This window comes from Phocoena phocoena, chromosome 13, assembly GCF_963924675.1.
Source record: "Phocoena phocoena chromosome 13, mPhoPho1.1, whole genome shotgun sequence".
NCBI classification, from domain to species: Eukaryota; Metazoa; Chordata; class Mammalia; order Artiodactyla; family Phocoenidae; genus Phocoena; species Phocoena phocoena.
Genome location: NC_089231.1, coordinates 83,366,786 through 83,388,237, shown reverse-complemented (window position 1 = coordinate 83,388,237; position 21,452 = coordinate 83,366,786). Strand labels below are relative to the sequence as shown.

At 36.4% G+C, this 21,452-nt stretch overlaps 1 protein-coding gene across 1 annotated transcript in view; it reads right to left on the bottom strand.

Moving 5' to 3' along the window:
- The window catches only part of KNTC1 (kinetochore associated 1), a 67,379-nt gene that overhangs the window by 29,744 nt on the left and 16,183 nt on the right, over positions 1–21,452 (bottom strand). Inside the window, exons 16-36 of the mRNA XM_065889536.1 lie at positions 18,651–18,776; positions 18,471–18,560; positions 18,006–18,059; positions 16,545–16,606; positions 14,424–14,535; positions 13,194–13,337; positions 12,957–13,013; positions 12,762–12,863; positions 10,941–11,057; positions 10,705–10,848; positions 10,171–10,269; positions 9,447–9,550; positions 9,194–9,293; positions 8,614–8,748; positions 7,963–8,082; positions 6,265–6,337; positions 5,587–5,654; positions 2,691–2,971; positions 1,305–1,477; positions 758–855; positions 55–193 (exon numbers count right to left, since the gene is read on the bottom strand). Of these exons, the coding sequence (XP_065745608.1) occupies positions 55–193; positions 758–855; positions 1,305–1,477; positions 2,691–2,971; positions 5,587–5,654; positions 6,265–6,337; positions 7,963–8,082; positions 8,614–8,748; positions 9,194–9,293; positions 9,447–9,550; positions 10,171–10,269; positions 10,705–10,848; positions 10,941–11,057; positions 12,762–12,863; positions 12,957–13,013; positions 13,194–13,337; positions 14,424–14,535; positions 16,545–16,606; positions 18,006–18,059; positions 18,471–18,560; positions 18,651–18,776 (2,398 nt within the window). The remainder of the gene's footprint in view (positions 1–54; positions 194–757; positions 856–1,304; positions 1,478–2,690; positions 2,972–5,586; positions 5,655–6,264; positions 6,338–7,962; positions 8,083–8,613; positions 8,749–9,193; positions 9,294–9,446; positions 9,551–10,170; positions 10,270–10,704; positions 10,849–10,940; positions 11,058–12,761; positions 12,864–12,956; positions 13,014–13,193; positions 13,338–14,423; positions 14,536–16,544; positions 16,607–18,005; positions 18,060–18,470; positions 18,561–18,650; positions 18,777–21,452) is intronic.

Genomic DNA, 21,452 nt, shown 5'->3' with positions numbered 1-21,452 from the left:
AAACTTGCATGAAGCAGAAGTACACAGAAAAAAGATGACACAAATGAGATTTACCAGCCAGAGGCACAAGTGATGAAATCAATTCATAGATGACAGGGAGCACCATCTGTGACTCGAGAACTATCCCATCTTCACTGAAGAAGTCACAGTAAGACCACTCCTCATATGGATCTTTATGAGTTCCAAAGGAAGTCTAAATATCAAGTCATACAGAAAAGACACAGATAAGGACACTCCAGGACACAGATTCCTTCTTCACCAAGCAGAATCCAGAATCAGATCTATCAGAGCCAAACACAATGTTGATGGTCAAATACAACCATGTAGTCTGTTTCTTCTGGTCTATGGCTTAAAATAATGCCGCTTTAAGTTAAATTGTTACTCAGGGAATTCCCCGGTGGTCCACTGGTTAGGATTTGGCACTTTCACTGCGGGGCCAGGTTTTGATCCCTGGTAGGGGAAGATCCTGCAAGCCACATGGCCAAAAAAAAAAAAAAAAACACCAAACTGTTACTCTGGACAATGTCCAGAGATGCCTTGTTTGAAGCCCAATGTTTCAAAAGATAGTGCAATTAAAGCCAATAAATATTACTAGAAAAGAGAAGTGGTCTCATGCCCTTAAGTAGTTCTCTGGTCTAGAGTAAGAAAATATGAGAGGTAGATTCAGTATTTTTATAAACTGCAAGTGATTTAAAAGTGGTGTGTAATGGATTGGATAGGGGTTTTGTTTAAGGAAAAGAAATTCAAAGCAATTTACTTTCATGAGAATTCCGCAGTCATCCATTTGGCACTGTCTGGAAAGCTCTACTGCCATTAAAGTATATTTACAGAGTTCTAAGGCATCTAGCAAAAAATCTGAAAGAAAATGGAGAAAAAAATCATTAAACTAGTATTTCATGTGTTTAGAACAACATAAACAACCTTTGAATAATTACCATTCAAAATTCTAAGGTAGGCCACAAAGCAGAGAGAAAGGTTTCCACATAGCTTTGACTACCCTAAATAATATAGGTCAACATTTTTCTTAAGCTTGACTAGAAAGTAAGATCAGATATGGGGAGGCAAGGAATTTCACAATCTTCTGAAAGTGAATATTGTCAACAGTCAGAAATGACATTGTTAATTCTGGAAATACTTTAAAATAGTAACCCTCATAGAGATTCAGTTATAAGTGTCCCCTTTGTGAAAGAGGGATAATGATTGTTTCTCTCTCTACCTCAGTGTCCAACTGTAAGGAGACAGCATTAGACAAGTACGAAATGAAGCAGAGAATATAAACCCACATAGATTATAAATCTTGTCACCTGGACTGCAGATGGTGGCAGCCTGGCATGCTAGATCATGTATCTCAGAAGGAAGATTTAGTCCCTCAGGGATTGCCATTGGAAAGCCATTAGCCAACATCTGACAAAGCTTCTGACACGTCAGGAACAGCAATTTCCCAGTGTTGGTGTTGCAGTGATACTTAAACAAGTCTCTTTGGAAGAAAGAAGTGTCAGAAGTTAGAGCACTCGTATGGAAAGCAGATGTATTTGCCTTTCTTGGATTAATATATAACCACTGGGGCTTCCCTGGTGGCGCAGTGGTTGAGAGTCTGCCTGTCGATGCAGGGGACACGGATCTGTGCCCCGGTCCGGGAAGATCCCACATGCCGCGGAGCAGCTGGGCCCGTGAGCCATGGCCGCTGAGCCTGTGCATCCGGAGCCTGTGCTCCGCAACGGGAGAGGCCACAATAGTGAGACGCCTACGTACCACAAAAAAAAAAAAATATATATATATATATATATATAAAACCACTAACAACATTTACAATGTCTTTAAATGTTTTCAGTGTGCTTCATTTTTCAACTTGCTTGGGATACCACTAACTGTTGCACTGCAAGGTGACCTAAACTCAATGGTTTGGTTACCTAACTACACACGGTTAGTCACACTTCTTCTATGCCACCACTTTCTTTCTTTTAAATAAATTTATTTATTTTATTTATTTAGTTTTGGCTGTGTTGGGTCTTCGTTGCTGCGCGTGGGCTTTCTTTAGTTGCAGTGAGCGGGGGCTACTCTTTGTTGCGGTGCACGGGCTTCTCATCGCAGTGGCTTCTCTTGTCAAGCACGGGCTCTAGGTGCGCAGGCTTCAGTAGTTGTGGCACGTGGGCTTTAGAGCACAGGCTCAGTAGTTGTGGCGCACGGGCTTAGTCTCTCCATGGCATGTGGGATCCTCCCGGACCAGGGCTCGAACCTGTGTCCCCTGCGTTGGCAGGCAGATTCTTAACCACAAGTCCCTACGCCACCACTTTCTGACCCAGGCATCCAAAACAGGCTCTCAGGGTGAGAAACCAAGAATCACGTCTGTGGAAGTGAAAGGGTCACCATCCCTACCCTCGTCACCAAAGAAGTAAATGAAGGGCTTCCCTGGTGGCACAGTGGTTGAGAGTCCGCCTGCCGATGCAGGGGACACAGGTTTGTGTCCCGGTCCGGGAAGATCCCACATGCAGTGGAGCGGCTGGGCCTGTGAGCCATGGCCGCTGAGCCTGCGTGTCCGGAGCCTGTGCTCCGCAATGGGAAAGGCCACAACAGGGAGAGGTCCGCATACCGCAAAAAAAAAAAAAAAAAAAAAAATTACAAAAAAAAGAAGTAAATGAAACCAGTGCTCCTTTCTGATGAGCTGCGTGATTTGGGGACCCGGAACTCACCTGCATTTTCTCAGCGCCCCTTCCACATTCCCGTCGTTCAAGGCCCTCAAGATCATCTTGGCCTCCAGCTCTTGCCGGGACACCTGCAGGGCCAGCACCTGTCGGTGCAGCTTGGACTCGGCGCTCAGTCTCTCCTCCTCAGCAGCCGCAGGCTCTGCTGGCCTCCAGGGTTTGTGTTTAGCCTGTGCAACTTGCTGAGCTTTAATGTGCTGTTCCCGGAGCTCTGCTACCAGGGAACTATTGCTGTAATCTTCAAATGAAAGAAAGACCTCAGAGTTCTCCTGTAGCAAGGCAAGCAAGACAAAGCTCCACGTCTGTCCAGTTCATCTGCGGTTGAAAACCATTGGTGTGTCTCGAACCTCTATTTTACCTCTCTCTCTCTCCCTTGTAAATTAAGAATTTAAGACTCTATATTTCAAAAGTAACTTATTATATAAAGGTTGGAAAAGGGGAAAATATCACTTAACCCAGGGCTTTCTCAACTTTGGCACTGCTGACGTCTTTGGGTTTGGTAATTCTGTTGTGGTAATTCTGCCCTAATCCTAATCCTAACCCTAACCCTAACCCTAACCCTAACCCTAACCCTGAACAGAAGGAGGGAGGGATTAAGTATTAGGTTTGTGCGATTCTACCCTGGTAGCTTGAAGAAGCCAGTTTTGCTCTTTTCTGTAATAACTTCTGGTTAGCTGCTAACACCAGACCTAGAATTAATTTTTCCAACCCAATAAAAGGATCCTGCTGAAGCCCAGGGAAGGACACCAAGAGGTGGTGGGAGTGAGTGAGACCTTCTTCTTTGATGCCACACTTCAGACCAGAGTTTCCCAATCTGCCAGATGATTCTGTGCCGCAGGGGCTGCCTTTGCACAGGAGGATGTTTAGCAGCATCCCTGGCCTCTCCCACTAGACCTGGCACAAGGATTGTTCCATAAATGGTAGCACCATAACTAAACATGACTTTGCTAAGATCTAAACCATTGCTTTAAAGTACCTGTAATTTTCAAATTTAAGAAGACCACGGAGAAGTTAACTTATGCTGACGCCTGGGTGCTTCACACGAAGACATCTATTGTTTAACACAGAAGATCACAAACTTTTGGGTTGTAGCACCTCTTTACACTCTTAAAAATTATAGAGGACCCCAAAAAACTTTTTAAGGAGATATCTATCAATATTTACCATATCAGAAATTAAACAGAAAAGTTTAAAATACAAGAGCATATAAAAGTGCACATACCATCCGCCTTTAGAGCGATGATATTACCACATCATGAAGCCTCTGAAAACCCAGTATACTCTCATGCGAGAATATGGATGGAAAGAACAATTTCTTATTTTTGCTATAAATAGAGTTTTAATCTCATGGACTCCCTGAAAGGGTCTCAAGAGACCCTTGGGAGTCCATGGGCCATACTTTGAGAAACATCAGTACAATAAACTGTGATAAATTATTTCTTCTTTACACACTTTGAGATAATACAGTTGCGAGTTAAATCTGCCGGTGTGTTAATTTCAAGTTTTCACAAAGAGATCCTCACATCTACCCAATATCCTATTTGATGAAACTTATCAGTTAGCCCTGACAGCCCTTCTATTTATAAAATCTTTTCATGTTAGGAAGGCCCTAGAGCCAAAATAAAATAATTAATTTCAAATTTCAAATCTGAAGACAGTTAATCAGTTCAAAGTTAACAGAAATTAATTTTCAAGAAAAAGTGAACTGCCTAGAATGAAACTATATAGAAAAAAAAAATTAAGACATTATGAAGTAGACAGTAATCTTTTGGGCCAGTTTCTATAGACAATTTGCTGTCTTTTGCAATATTTTGAGACACTGTGGTGCCTCGGTTTCCTCATCTGTAAAGGAGAATTATAACAGTACCCTCCCTGGGGATCTACGGTGACAAATAACACATGCAAAGCCCCATGTCTAGTACATGGTAAGTACTGAGTAAATGACAGCTACTGTTAGCCATCATTCCGGGCCACCAGAGTTAAATAAATAATCTATAAAGATACCGTAAACCAAAATGGTTTTTTAAAAAGGCATAAACTAGAACACAATTAAAAAACAGAGAACAGTTCCTTAAAAAGTTAAACATAGAATTACCATATGACTCAGCAATTCTTCTCCTGGGTATATACCCAAAGGAATTGAAAGCAGGAAGTTAACAGATATTTGTACATCCATGTTCAATGCAGCATTATTCACAGTAGCCCCAAAGTGGAAACAACCCAAGTGTCCATCAAGAGATAAATAAACAAAAATGTGGTAGAGCCAAACAGTGGAATATTATTCAGCCAGAGACAGGAAGGAAGTTCTATACATCCTACAACATGGATGAACATTATACTAAGTAAAAAAAGCTAGACACAAAAGGACAAATGTTTTATGATTCCACTTTATATGAAATTTATGAAATAGGAAAATTCATAGAGATAAAAAGTAGATTAGAGGTTACGAGTGGCTGCGGGGAGAGAAGAATGGGGAGTTATTGCTGAACAGGTGCAAAGTTTCTGCCTGAAGGGATGAAAAGTAGATACTAGTGATGGTGATGGTTGTACTGCACTGTGAATGGAGTCAATACCACTGAATTATAAATACAAAAATGGTTAAAATGGCAAATTTTACATTGTATGTACTTTACCACGACTTAAACAATCAATAATGCAATACACCCAAAACCATTGAATTATACACTTCAAATAGATGAAATGTATGGTATGTGAATTATATTACATTAAAGCTGCTTTAAAAAAGAGAGACAGAAAGAGGAAAAACCAGTATATCTGAAGCCTCTGAAGGCTAGTGCAGAAGGTTTTAAGAAGGAGGAACTGATCTATGTCAAATGCACTGATGAGTCAAGTAATAATGTTCAACACGGCTTAACATCTTTACCTGTAAGCTAGCAACAGTTTTAAATTGTTTCAAGGTTTCTTCCCATTCATCCTTCTTCTGCAGATTGTCTGTAATTAAATTTTTAAAAGTTATAGCATACATCCAAATTCTGATATTATCAGAATTTTTAAAAGCTAAAATTTTAATTCGCTTTGTTTTTCTCAAGTCTTCAGTAGTTCTTTTCAGATTCTGATAGAAGACAATTTAAGTACAAAAAGAAATCTAATTATTCTTTCTGAAGGTTGAAAAGAGAAGTTTGTTGGTTACAAAATGGCAATTTTTTTGAAATAAATTCCAGATTTTTTTCCCCCCAAGAGAATTACTTTGTTAATTGTTTTAAATTCAAGGTTAAATGGGTTTTTTCCCAATCATAACCAAGTGATAAGTGAGCAATGTGAGTAAAAAGTGCAAGGCACCAAAGAAATCTAGTCCAGCATTAAACAGTCACTGAAGCATATGCACAAATGATGAGTTGATCTTATATGCTTCTGCTCTTACACTACTAATCAAAAGAATAAGGCAAGAAAGCCTTTTCATGAAGTAAAGTGTGTGAGATCAAAAAAGACAATCAGAGGCAGGAAAACTGTGGGTCAGGATGGGAGATGTCACTGATGCCCTCTTCTGTAAAGGATCAGCTTTAGAACTAAACCAAGAGGAGCGAACAGAGATGGAAACTACCTTTCTGAATGTCACACAGTAATTTAAGAATGTCTACTGATGTCTTCGCTACAGACAGTCTCCAGGCCTTGTCCTAAAAAGAAAAATGCAAAATGAAGTCCCTTTCTTGTATTTGCCATTGTATATGTAGTGCATATATAGACAAATAAATAAAAAGCACAGAATCAGAATAAACAATAGATATGGCTTAAGAGTTGAGAGGTCTGTGTTACAGGGAGTTGGGCAGCCAAAGAATAGATCATAATTGAATAATATATAAGCTAAACATGAAAAATACCCATATGGACTCTTGGATATATGATTTAGAAATACTACAGAATATGCAAATCTCCCAAATCACCTTTCAGATACACTATAATTAACAGGCATGTGGGTTTTGTTTTTTTTTTTAACAGCTTTTACTTATTATTTGAGAAAAAATCTGGAAAGGATCTCTGGAAAAGTTAAAGAGAACTGAACTTGTTTAGTATAGAAATCAGAAGTCTAAGAAAGAATCATCCTTAAGACTAAAAAAAAAAAACAAAACCTTTTTTTTTTTTTTTTTTAAAGATAAGAAAAACCAAAGAGAGAAAAGCTTTAATTGAAAGACACGGTATGTGCAAAATGCTTAGCAAGGGCCAGGTCCGTACAAGGTACTCAAACATTTTGACTACGGGCTGCAGTTGAAGCTGGTGGTTGAGAACACAGACAGTATGAAATGAGACTCTGCCACTTTCCAAATACCCTTGGGAAAGCCACTAATTTTAAAATTTTAGTTTCTAAACTCAATCAAAATGAGCTAACAATAGGGTCTCCTTCACAACTTTGTTCACAGTTTTATTGTGAGGAAGAAATGGACAATCTATGTGAAGTATTTAACCTAATGCCTAGTGGACAATAAGAGGATAATAAATTTTAGGTGTTTCAAAAAAAAAAAAAAATCATTTCCCTAAAGGTAAAAAATGATTGAAATGCACCACTGAGAGAGGCTGGGAGGTAAGTATCTTCAAAGGTTTAAAAAACTCAACTACCCTGGATAAACTAGGTTTTCGGTCCCTTATCTCTCTACCGTGAATTGGCTCTCTGGAAACCGTTTCTAAGTTTCAACGTTCTGTTCTCAGATTAGATTTACTTTGGTTCTGTGGCTGACATTACTCAAGAGTAATGACTATGTCTCATACAATGCAAAACACTGTTTATACTTCAAGGCATTACGGAAAATTCTTTATGTATAACAGATACGTCAGTTAATCCTTTTGATCTGCAGATCCTAGATTATTCAGTGTGGGCTCAAAGCCACTGCTCCAAAGCAGCTGTATTTGTTTGTTTTTCTATATGGTAAATTTCCTATATAGTAAATGGGAATTTTAATATTAGGCCATTCTATGGGCTTCCCTGGTGGCGCAGTGGTTGAGAGTCCGCCTGCAGATGCAGGGGACACGGGTTCGTGCCCCGGTTTGGGAAGATCCCACATGCCGCGGAGCGGCTAGGCCGGTGAGCCATGGCCGCTGAGCCTGCCTGTCCGGAGCCTGTGCTCCGCAACGGGAGAGGCCACAACGGTGAGAGGCCCATGTACCGAAAAAATAAATAAATAAAAATTAGGCCATTCTAGCAGTGAGAAGAGCAAATACTCATATTTGTAAGTCTGTCTTTTCTATCCTGTTGATAAATATCCATAAAAATTGGATTTATCTGCATTTTATTTAGTGAAAATCTCACCTCATTAGAATTATCTGGTTCTTCCTGTAATGCCAGTCGTGCCCATATGATTACTCTTCCTGCAGTTTTCTGAGCTTCAGCAGGAGGCAAAGACCTCAACAGAAGGATACAGTCTTCACCCTGTAAACAGAGTTTGAAAGGAAGAAAAAACAGCTGCTGCCTGCAAAGGATGATTTGGATTTACCTCTTACTTTTCTATTTAAAGATGAAAAGACATCATTTTGAAAAAGACATTATGGTTCCATGGTTTAAAAATCTGAAAATTCTGTTTTGGATGACAGCAAACAGAAAAAGTAAATTAAAATACTACCTTTTGTATTTTGTAATTCTTAGGTATGCCTGTAGTTTTAGAATTATATAAAAATAAAGACACTTAAAAACACAAAAAGAAAACCCACCTCCTATTCTGGAAACAAAGGGTCCTACACATATGTAAAACATGAGTCTGAGTTTTGTTAACTACCAAAGACTATGAAAGCTCATTAGGTATTCACAAAATACTTAAAACAAAACTATACATATAGGCCAATCTAACGTCTAATGTTGGTATAACTTTATTTTGTGCTTGTCTGTTTGGATAATTTGATAGTTAAATCTTTAAAAACTCAAAACAAACCAACCATATAAAAGTACGATATAAAACTTTCACACCTTTTCTCTATCAATCAGGTCAATAATCCTTAGACTGTAGATTTCGTCTTTAGGCAACATATATGCTTCGGCCACCTTTAAAGAATCTTCTAAAGAAGATGGGACATCTTGTTTGAGAATGTATCTTACCACCCTCTGAAATAGAGACAATACACATTTCTTTGTTATGAAATCTCAGAGAGCCCAGAAATCATTTGTTCATATAATTAAAACAATGCAGCAAACTCTAAACTGTATGAAAAATTAAAACATGATTTGTATTCTGAATTTAATGACAGTCCTTTCACCCTTCTTTTTTTCCCCTTAGCTTTACTGAGGTTTAATTGACAAATAAAAATTACATATATTTAAGGCGTACAACATGATGGTATAATATATTCCTTCAGCTTCTTAATTTACTGTCTGTTGTCTTTACTACTCTAACAACCAATCAAACACTCTCTTAACATTCTATCTAACAAAAGGGAAGCGGTGAAGAACCTGGCTCTATTAATCTTAAAGAATATAAAATCTGGTTAAATTTCCCATGTTGCTCTGGAAGTGGAGCAAAGGCGTTAAAAGATTCAATTATTGTACTTACCATTATTTCCTTGCTTAAGAGATTCACCTCCCTTATTCCATAGCCTCGTAAAAGTTTCTTCATCTCCATTAGTTTGTAACTTTCCTGTAATAACTTGACTCTAAAAGTAAATTTATTGATATTAACATCAACTGTCTTTTTTTATGAAATACTAAGGGACACAGTAAAGGATAGAAAAACATATATGAATTTCAACTCAAAACATGAAGTCTATCCAACAGCAAAAAAGCTGTTTGGTACACTGTAATCTTACTTGGGATGGTCCATCTCCAAGTGCTGTTTCACCAGCTGCTCCACAGCTGCACTCCAGGGGACCACTGCTGCATACATTATCTTGAGCACAGCATCAAATATGAGCTATAAAGACACACACACTGACAGTGAATAGCCCTCGGATTTACTTTTCATGCAAATTAATGACACAGCCTGATCTACAGCAGGGATCTTGCATCTATTGGATAGAAGCTTGAGAATATTTCATCTTCTGACTGCAAAAGCATATGTCTTCCAATATTCACACATAAAGGGCAATTTTATTATTTAGAAAAATTCAGAAGAGTCTTTTCTCTGCTGAAAGTTAAATCATATAGCTCTATTAACTTTCTATAGACTCTGTGTTTAAAAATATTCTCCATGGTTTTATTCACATTTTACAATGGTGACTAATAACAGTGTGAAGTCAAAATAAAGGCATATGATAAACATATTTTAAAATGTCTCTATGTTTGTAAGACCATAGAAATGCCTGAAAATATATGCATCCAACTGTCCATGTGGGTTTTTCTGGGGGTGGGAATGAGAAGACTTTTTATTTTCGTAAGAAAAAAGGATTGAGTGGTTTTTATTTTCTTTTTATTGTTTTTCCTATTACACAAATTCTCCCTAACAAATATATATTGCTTTTGTGACCAGAAGAAAAGTTTTAAGAAAGGATGCAGTGCTCAAAAGGAAAATCTATATGATCACTATTTACTTACATCTGTGTCAGATAAACATCCTATTACTGCTATAGCTTTTGCTTCCCATGCTGTATCAAAGAGTGAGGTGAACTTTGAGCTACATCTCTTCAATAAATCCTAAAATGGGATAAACATTTTTTTTAATTTAAAACTCTCACTAAAACACCACCCCACACATATATAAACATAGATAAATAGCTTTTATGGATGCGTAAAAAAACCAAAAACTTCTACTTAGCCATGAATGCTGAACAATGGTCAACAAGTGCAAAATTGCCAAAACCTTGGCCTTCAGTTTTATTTACATGGTACAGAAAACTTTGTTCATGCTCCTATTATTTCACAACAACCATTTGGAGAAAGTCCTAACATTATCTCACTGTGCTCAAGGCGACCAGTCAGTTAGCAGCAGAGTTAACCCACATTCTTAACCAATACAATATGCTGCGTCAATCCTGATGGTAAAGCATGACATTCCGTAAAGAGTTAAACATTTAATACAATGATGCACTGCACAGATCCAGAAAAAAAGACTAGAGCTAAAGAAGTTACCTCTATGTACAGAAGGAGAAGTTCCTCCTCCTGTAAGTCATGTTCCCTCACGTAAACTCTTATAAACTTCTCGAAGATGGAAGGGATAAGCTCGGGGGCCAGCACTTTATCAAACATTCGGAATACAATGGTGGTTGTATCCTCCTGGATGTTGAAATAAAGACGGCATAAATGCAAACTCTAGCTGTGCTGGCTATGATAAAATAGTAATAATTCTGATAAATCTAGACTTCTACCTTCTCAAAATCAGAGAGGGCCAATTTGCAGTTGTATTTCCTATGCAGTGTGATTAACTCTCGTAGGTTATTTACCAAAGTCCTTAACTGACAAACTTCCTCCATGTTTTGATGATCCTTATAAAACAAAAGTGTTGAAGTTGTTAAGGATATGAAATAAAAGTGTGAGAGGGAAATACAAATAAGAGGAAACTGCAACTTATGCCTTTAAGTTTTGTAGACGTTTAAGCAAAATTAACTAGTACAAATTAACAGATCAGAATCCAATAGAAATCTAAAAGAAATTTTCTTTCTTAAAAAAATAGAAAAAACTATTAATATTAGTGTAATATTTTTTCAGAACCCCAATATACTTAGGTACACAAACATCATTTAGATAATCCTCAGTGTTCCATCCATATAGATCATGACCAGATACAAAGTGATGACATTTCCTAAAGTTATATACAAGGAACAGAATTTTCAATTGATAAAAGACAACTAGGGAAAAGACAAAGTAGTGTTTTATAGCAAGAGGAAAAGCTCTTCTGTGGAAAAACATATAAAATGATCAATATACATTGTACATTATAACATGTATTGATTATATAACATCAATATACTGCTTGAAACTTACAGAAAAAATTCCCATCTTATTCTTAACAGCACATAATCAGTAAGTATAATTAATAACAAGAATCTGCTATATCAGAAAGTAGGGGGAAATTTATTATTTATTTTTGGGCTCCAGAAACTTAAGGAATAAATGTAATTTCATAATGTATGTATGATGTTACAAAAGGTCATACCTTCCAGTCCTTAAGTACTTTAAACTTCAGAGTTGAGGTTATACTGAGATGTCTCAACATGTTAGTTTATAAACTAAATTATGGTACCCCAACAAACTTTTTCAAAACATAAGAATGCATTTTTTTTCAATATAATGAATGCTTTCTGGTTTTTAGCAATATGAAGGGAAAAATAAATGAACTTAAGAAATTTAGAAGCCAAATAATAAATTCAGTTCATTAATCTCAAATTAACATCATATGTAACATCAATATTCCTGATCTTAGTTCTCTTTCTAGCATTGCTATTTTATTCAGTCAGTCAGAAAGTCCCAGATTTTTTTCAATTTGATCTTTTAAAAAATTCTTTGAGGGGCTTCCCTGGTGGCGCAGTGGTTGAGAGTCCGCCTGCCGATGCAGGGGACACAGGTTCATGCCCCGGTCCAGGAAGATCCCACATGCCGCGGAGCGGCTGCGCCCGTGAGCCATGGCTGCTGAGCCTGCACGTCCGGAGCCTGTGCTCCGCGACGGGAGGGGCCACAACAGTGAGAGGCCCGCGTACGGCAAAAAAAAAAAAAAAAAAAAAAAAAAAAAAAATTCTTTGGTACTTAAGCCATTATGACTATTGGAATGCCAAAGAAATGCAATCAAAACTAGAAGTAGTTTACTACTTTAAATAAAAGAAGTAAACCTGATTGATACAGCCTTTGAAAACTAATCTTAATATGTTATTAAGCTTTGCCCTTTTAAAGGACTGTGAAATGTTACTAATGCATAAAATCCCAATTAGACTACTTAGGAGTATGTTTATATATTGTTTCCCTTTTGGTTGGCTCAATAGAGAAAAACTGTGCATTAAGACAGGTTCAAGTTGTAACAGAAACATAAGGAAGAAAAAAACCTACTTTTCCTTTTTGTGGATTTTAAAAGTACACAACAGAAGAACATACAAAAAGAATATTTAAGAAGTGAATATGTGTCTAAATACACATAGACAAACCCTTCAATATAAATTAAATGTTTTATTACTAAAAATTTGTTTTTCATATCATACCAAGGAACTCCAGTGCCAAGAGGATGCCAATCCTAACTCATCTGGTTTTTCTGCTGTAAAAAATACCTCTGCCAGTTGAAGCCCATTTTCTGGCCAGTTTGCCTTTAAAAAAATATTAGAGACCATTAAAAATAATGTTTTATGCCATGGGGAGTACTGGAAATGCCTTTTCAGTGCTAATTATACTGGTATTACCTTATCAGTTAGTTCAAGGTTCCTGGCTGCTTGTTCCAACCATTTTGCAAGAACTTTCTGAAATAGATATATCATAAAAAGTATTGATATGAATAAATAATCACTGAAATAATTTAAAACCTCCATCGTAGTCTTTCAAGAGACACTAAAATGAACTGGTGTTAGCACGACTTAATCTTCAACGATATAATGTAAAAAATAGAATCATCAAGAGTGAAAACACTGAAGGCAACTTACCTGTCCTTCAGGTACAGTCCTTCTCACAAATGGGATCACATCATTTTTAAGCCATGGACAAAGCTTTTGCAAAGAGACTGGTGTAGAAATTGAGTTGAGCAAGTTCTCAAGCATTTTCACATCAAATCTGCTTTCAAAGTTTGCCTAAATCGTACAGAGTGAGAAACTAAGATTTATCCAACAAATTTAAACCAATAGCCTCCCAAGAGGTAAAGACCTATTAGAAAGTCATTTCAAGAAATACTTTACTGTGTTTCCCTGGTGGTGCAGTGGTTAAGAATCCGCCTGCCAATGCAGGAGACAGGGGTTCGAGCCCTGGTCCGGGAAGATCCCACGTGCCTTGGAGCAACTAAGCCCGTGCGCCACAACTACTGAGCCTGCACTCTAGAGCCCACGAACCACAACTACTGAGCCTACGCACCACATCTACTGAAGCCCGTGTGCTCCAGAGCCCGTGCTCCGCAACAAGAGAAGCCCGTGCACCACGACGAAGAGTAGCCCCGGCTCGCCGCAACTAGAGAAAGCCTGCGCGCAGTGACGAAGACCCAACATAGCCAAAAATAATAAATAAAAAAAAATAAAATAAATTTATTAAAAAAAAATTTTTACTGATGTAACGACCCTTAAAGGTGATTTACTCTGTGCAAATGATTCAAGTTGGTAGCCACAAATTCTGTGAAACCTCATGGCAGTGAGTACTAGCTAATAAATTAGAGGCAGAGGAACAGGCAGAGATGGCATTCTAAGGAAAATTTAACTGGAGGTGACAGTACAAACCCTAACAAGCATGTGTCTTTAATAGCATCACACCCAGATACTGAGCTTTGGACCTAATATTCTATATCAACATTAAGGAGATCCGGAGCAGCAATTATAATGGCAATCCTTTTCCACAATCTGAGCTACAACAGGACTACCCTCTCCACCATTCCTACCTAAGAAAGCCCATCAATAAACCGCTTAATAAAATGTTACCTCTTGACCTAAGTTTAGGAGCTAACTAGACTCTGAATGATGAGATAACATAAGTTTATATTTTATGTATAATATTTCCTCTGAGTTAACATCATCAGAGGATAGTTTTCTCTGGGACAGGTCATATTTTATCAAACCGTCTGAAAATACCCCATTGCCCAGTCACTCCTGCCACCCTATTAGTTTCCAACACTGATTCAATCACCTCTCACAGGAGCTATAAAGCCATTAAGAAAAAAATGCAAAACAAATTACCCGATGTCTCAGCCAAAGGTACTGTGCACAAACAAGGTTTCCTTCTCTTAGCTGTAAAAAAATATCCTTAAGGTCATCTTCATTATTCAGAAATTCAATCCAAGAACTACCCCTGCAAAGTCAAAGAGAGGAAAGAAGTTAGTAGTCAAAAAATATATATTAAGGTTATATGTTACAAGTAGATATCATTATGCATTTTAATTAGGTTTTTTTTCCTCAGAGTTAAAAAAAGAATCAAAAGATTATACAGTGAAAAGTAAGTATCCTTCTTATCCCAGACCTATAGAACTCCTGTATCTTCCCCAGAAGTTATAGCTCCCCTTGTAGGTCCTTCCTGAGATAATCATTACATATACAAGCAACCATTTTTAACTTTAAAATGAATGAGAATTTTTTATGTATACTATTTGTACTTAAAAAAATTCATTTTATATTATCTTGGCAGCTTGTACCAATGAGCACATATAGATATTATTCTTTTTAAGGACTACATATTATTCCATGGCATGGCTTTACTATAATTTAACTAGACACCCACAGTTGAACATTAGGGTTACTTCCAGTCTTTTGCTATAACCAACAAAGCTATAGTGGTTACCCAGTCCTAGTTAAAGCTCAGAAATAGATGATGAATACTTCCTTAAAATGATAAAAAGACAAAACCCTATAAGCCTGTACCATGCTTAAATGATAAAATAAGCATTTTCACTAATATCAGGAACAAGAGAAAGATGTCTATTTACCACCATTATTTAATAATGTTCTACATGGGACTTCCCTGGCGGTCCAGTGGTTAAGACTTCACCTTCCAATGCATGGGGTGTGGGTTCGATCCCCGGTCCGGGAGCTAAGATCCCACATGCCTCATGGGCAAAAAACCAAAACATAAAACAGAAGCAATATTGTAACAAATTCAATAAAGACTTAAAAAAAAAAGGTCTACATCAAAAAAAAAAAACAAAACAAAAACGTTCTACAAGCACCAGTCAATGAAATTAGGCAAGGAAAAAATAATGAGGAAAAAAATGAAGCAAAATTATAATTATTTGCATATATAATTATATACTTGGAAAAAACAAGACCAATTGAAATATTACTACAAGTGAAAAAGGAATTCAATAAGGTAGCTGGTTTAAAAGTAATTTTAAAAAATCAATAGCTTCTATATCCTTTTGAAAATACAATGGAGAAAAGTCCCACTTATAAAAGTAGCAAGAAAGACAAAATTAACAAAAAAATGTAAAAAATCTATATGAAGACAACTGAGTAGATACCACTCAGGAATATAAAAAAAAGGATAGAATAAGTAGGAAGCCACATACTGCCCTTAAATAGTGATATGAAGACTTGATCTTGTAAAGATACTGATTCTCCCCAAACTGATTTTAGGTTCAGCACATTCCCAATAAAAATAAATAATAAAAAATCCAATAAAAATAAGACTTTTTAAAAACTGGATAAGCTGATTCTGACTCCAAGTGTCATACAGAAAAGAGTAGCTGCCCAAATTCTGAAAAATAAGAAAAGTATAGTAGAACTAGTCTACCACTTAATAGGACACTTTAAAGCTACATTAATTAAAACTATGATACTGGTGAATGAATAGAGAGATGAGATCAAGCAAATACAATTATACTGCAGAAACTTAAATACACGTGAGAATTTTAGCATGTGATTAAGGTAACATTTCAATGAGCAGTGAAAAGATAGAATGTTTAATGATAGTATTGGGATAACTGAATAGCTATAAGGAGAAAAAAACAAAGCTTCCTTCATTGTTAGTTTATCATGATAAATAAATTTGTCTTAGCTTTAAGGTAACTAAATCTCATATTTGTCAATAACGATATTCTTGGTGCACATGTTAGTATATCTAACAGGATTAATTTCCAGAAGTGGATTGTTAAGGCAAAAGGTATGTTTATTTAAATCTGCCTTCCAAATGTATCAATTCCAACCGATGATGTAGGAAGTGCCTAAAGCTTAGCAGGAAAGATAACATTGTCCATCACTGAACCCCCCAGAAACACAAATTCACTCAAAGCAATGCTATATCTTTTATAACATTCCAAACTTAAATCTAATTCATAATCCAGAATTCAAAATGGGGAATGCACATACCTGAATTTTTCTGGTCCAAATGCTCCATAAAAAGTAGTCAACTTTGCATGAGCCCTTAGTACCTAAAAAGAAATAACTTGACAGTCTGAATGTTGTGTGCAATAACATTAAAATAAAAAACACCAAAAATTAGGCTTTCTGTTTCAGAAGTCTTGTACATATTCTCATTTTACCCCATATGACAAGTCAATTCCCATAAATATGACTGCCTTTACTTAGCACAAAACAAAAAAACTTGAAATAACGGAAATATTTCCAATCACACTCAATGCAATAAACCTGCAAAGAAGAGGAAGGTATTTGTACATTAATTGTAGGTGCCTTTCGAAATCAATTAGTTTTCCCACTGATTTATAAATATGCCCTTATGGTAAAACCTAGCTGGATTATACTAAACATTTACTTTGAGATAAGAGTTAAAAAATATATAGATGGTCCCTGACACGCAACGGTTCAACTTAAGATTTTTCGACTTTATGATGGTGGAAAGGCAAAACGCATTCAGTAGAAACCATACTTAGAATTTTGATCTTTTCCTGGATTAGCAATAATATATAGGATGATTCTCCCTTGTGATGCTGGCGGCAGAAAGGAGCCGCAGCTCCCAGTCAGGTACATAATCACAAACAACCGATATACTTACAACCATTTCGTTTTTTCACTTTCAGTACAGTATTCAATAAATTACATGAGCTATTTGTAATAGCTCAAACAGGCTTTGAGTCAGATGACTTTGCCCAACTCTAGGCTAATATAAGTGCTCTGAGCACATTTAAAGTAGGTGAGGCCAAGCTATCATGTTCAGTAGGTTAGGTGTATTAAGTGCATTTTTTTTAAAAAAACCTTTTTTATTGAAGTATAGTTGATGTACAATATAGTGATTCACAATTTTTAGAGGTTATACTCCAATTATGGTTACTATAAGATATTGGCTATATTCCCTGTATTGTACAATATATCCTTGTAGCTTATTTTTTTAATTTTAGTTTTTAAATTTATTTTTTATAGAGCAGGTTCTTATTAGTTATCTAGTTTATACATATTAGTGTATACATGTCAATCCCAGTCTCCCAATTCATCCCACCACCACCATCCCACCTTGAGTGAATTTTTGACTTGCGGTATTTTCAACTTAACAATGGGTTGGTCAGGATGTAACCCCACCATAAGCTGAGGAAGATCTGTATGTACATGTGCACACACACATATTTTTGGCACCATCATAGCTATCATCAGTTTACAATTATTTGAAATAGCAGGCACTACGCAAAATGATTTATAGGAAATATTTCATTTGACCTCAAAATAACCCATAAGTACTATTATTATTCCCATTTTGCAATAAGGAAAAAACGTATTAAAATAACTTGCTCTTGAAAAAATACAGACCTATCTTGAATTCAAAGTATATTGTAACAGTATATTCACTCCCAAATTAACCTATAAACCCAATGTAATTACCTCTTTTAAGCCATCAGAATAGATAGGAACAGCTTTATCTTCTTTCTTCAAAAGCTAAGGTGAATAAGAAACACGGTTAGAATATCGGCTATACTAGGTTTTTCGTGAAAGAAGATGGATTTCCTGTGGATTAAAGGAAAAAATCATCTTTAAAAATTAAATTGCACTCAACTCTGAGATGAACAATGAACAATAAAGAAGTTACATATCTTAAAAATAATGCATTTTATGAAAACAGCTCACATTTTGCCCATCTGTTACACCTTGATTTTAAGGAATATAACTAGCAATGGTATTCATTTACAGGTGAGTGAGGGGAACAACCTATAGCAAAAATGGCATCATTTGGAAGAGCAAAAAAAAATGCACTTTAAAAAAGGTCTATGGGAGAAATCATTCAGTTTTTTGCAAAATACTTCTTTTGCATAAGACAAACTAACATGCACAAAGGTCAGAAACACTTACCCTGGTTTTGGCATAATTTAGCATTTCCTGGGTTGTTTCATAGGTTATCCATTGAGCCTCCAAGCAGTAATTCACCACAAATTCATCGTCCTGTTTCATAAATGCCAGACATGGTAAGGCAACGTAATACTGATCAATCCATCGATCTGGATATTCTAGTATACAACAGGGAAAACATACCTGGATTTTATGCAGATTTTCCTTAGCTTCATCTACAAGTTTTTGCCATTCAGTCTGCTCACTGGTGTTCAGAGAACTCAAAGCTAGTTTCTCCAATATATCATTTGATTTTACTTTGTAAACAAGCTGTAATATAAACATGCAACATCAAGAAACTTGAAGCAAAATAATGCCTGTGGATGAAATCTTACACTGTATGCTAAATAAAAAATGTAAATATTCATGTAGTTCAAGAATAAGCATTAAAGAAGGTAACACTTAGATAACAGAAAGGTAACCCAGATTACAAAGTGTTATGGAAACCATTTCTACTGAGTCCTCACTAGATGTGACCAGCAGTGTACTAAGAGCTTTATGTAAATTATCTCAGTTAACTCTCATAAAAACCTAAGTAAGCATTTGCACCTCCTCAAAACCCTATGGGGTAAATACTAAGATCCCTATTTTACAATCAAGAAAACTGAAGCTTAAGAGAGGGTAAGTAATGTGTCTGAAATTTTGCTGTTCAAAAGTGAATGGAGGGCTTCCCTGGTGGCGCAGTGGTTAAGAATCTGCCTGCCAATGCAGGGGACGTGGATTTGATCCCTGGCCGGGGAAGATCCCACATGCTGCAGAACAACAAAGTCCATGCGCCACAACTACTGAGCCTGCGCTCTACAGCCCATGAGCCACAACTACTGAGCCCGCGTGCCACAACTACTGAAGCCCGTGCGCCTAGAGCTCGTGCTCCACAACAAGAGAAGCCACCACAATGAGAAGCCCATGCACCGCATCGAAGAGTAGCCCCCGCTCACCACAACTAGAGAAAGCCCGTGCGCAGCAACGAAGACCCAATGCAGCCAAAAATAAAAATAAATTAATTTTTTTTAAAGAAACAGGAAATTAATACTGGTATATTAAAAAAAGTGAATGGAGCTGGTTTTTAGAAGAATACCACACAATTATGTTTCACGTCTACTTTTCTAAGTTTATCAAAGGTTCTTTTTTCTAAATTTTAATTAATTAATTTATTCAAGGTTCTCACTACTTCTTTGCTAAGTGATTTGCTAAATTGATATAGTTTAACTCAGGTTAGTGAGGCATACCATTTTATTTTATTTTATTTTTATTTATTTATTTTTTAAACGTCTTTATTGGAGTATAATTGCCCCACGATGGTGTGTTAGTTTCTGCTTTATAACAAAGTGAATCAGCCATACATATACATATATCCCCATATCCCCTCCCTCTTGCGTCTCCCTCCCACCCTCCCTTATCCCACCCCACCAGGTGGTCACAAAGCACCGAGCTGATCTCCCCGAGGCACACAGATTCTTAACCACTGTGCCACCAGGGAATTCCCAGTCTATCAAAGGTTCTTTAGCAGCTGGAAACAGCTTGAGTTAGACAAAGTCAAAATTTCAGGTTCCTTTTTTATAAACAAAATACCAACTTTAACATGGGCTCTCTGGCTCCGAAAGCTAAAAGTGATACGAAAGAGCAGTTTCTCTAGTTCTGTGTCTCCACTCCCTGAAAACATCTTTCACTGGTTTTGATTTTTTTGCTTCATTTGCTCTTTTTAAAAATTAGTTATTATGAAACTTTCAGATATTCAAAAAGGTAATAATATAACAAATACTCACGTACTTATCACCTAAATTTAAAAAATTTTTAATAATATAGCTTATATTAATATTTATAATAAATAATTTTACATTATATTATAAAAATTTATAATAAATAATATATTTATATTTAATAATATAATTTATATATTTAATATTAATATAATCTATAATATTTATATTATACTTTAATATTACTTTCTCTTCTTCCAAATAAATCATTCTCCTTCCCTGAACCAGAAGTATCCATTATTCTGATTTTGGTGCTTGTTATCCCATTAATTCATATACTGCTTTACTCATATACATTTCTAAATATACAAAATTGTTTTGCATGTTTTAAAATGCTACTTTCTTTAAACTTTTTATTTTATATTGGAGTATAGTTGATTAACAATGTTGTGTTACCTTCAGGTGTATAGCAAAGTGATTCAGTTATGCATATACAGGTACCTATTCTCTTTCAAATTCTTTTCCCATTTAGATTGTTACATAATATAAAATGCTACCTTCTTAAAACAACAAACACATGGGTACCCACCACCCACTTAGCAAATGTTAGTTCTTCACTACCATCAGGCTTCATCCTTCATTACTTCCCAGGACGTTTCAAGGGATATCAATGAATTCCTAATCACCAAATCCAACAGACAACTTTCAGTTTTTATACCTGATTTTATTGGTAGTATTTACAACTGCTGATCACTCCCCACTAAACTGTTTGTTTTTTGGTCACACCTCACGCCTTGTGGGATCTTAGTTCCCCAACCAGGGATTGAACCCATGCCCTCAGCAGTGAAAGCAAGGAGTCCTAACCACTGGACTGCCAGGGAAGTCTCTCTTGGCTTCTTTAATCATACATTTGTGTGGTTTTCTTCCCAAATATGTTTATAGCCCTTCTTTCTCTATCCCCTGTGTGCTGGTGCCCCTGTAGCTCATCCTCAGATCTCTTCTTACTCCACACATTCTCCTTGAGTGGTCTGAGCCATTCCTCCAGTGTTACCTATGTCTAGATTCGGCTCAGATCACTCTCCAACTTCCTATCAGACAGCCTCATTTTATAAGATCCCTTACATGCAATTTTTATAAAGCAGAACCCTTCATATTTTACCCCTAACCTGTTCTTCCACACATATTCCTCATTTTAAGTAATGCCATCACATTCCAACTACAGTAAGTCCCCTACATACGAATCTTC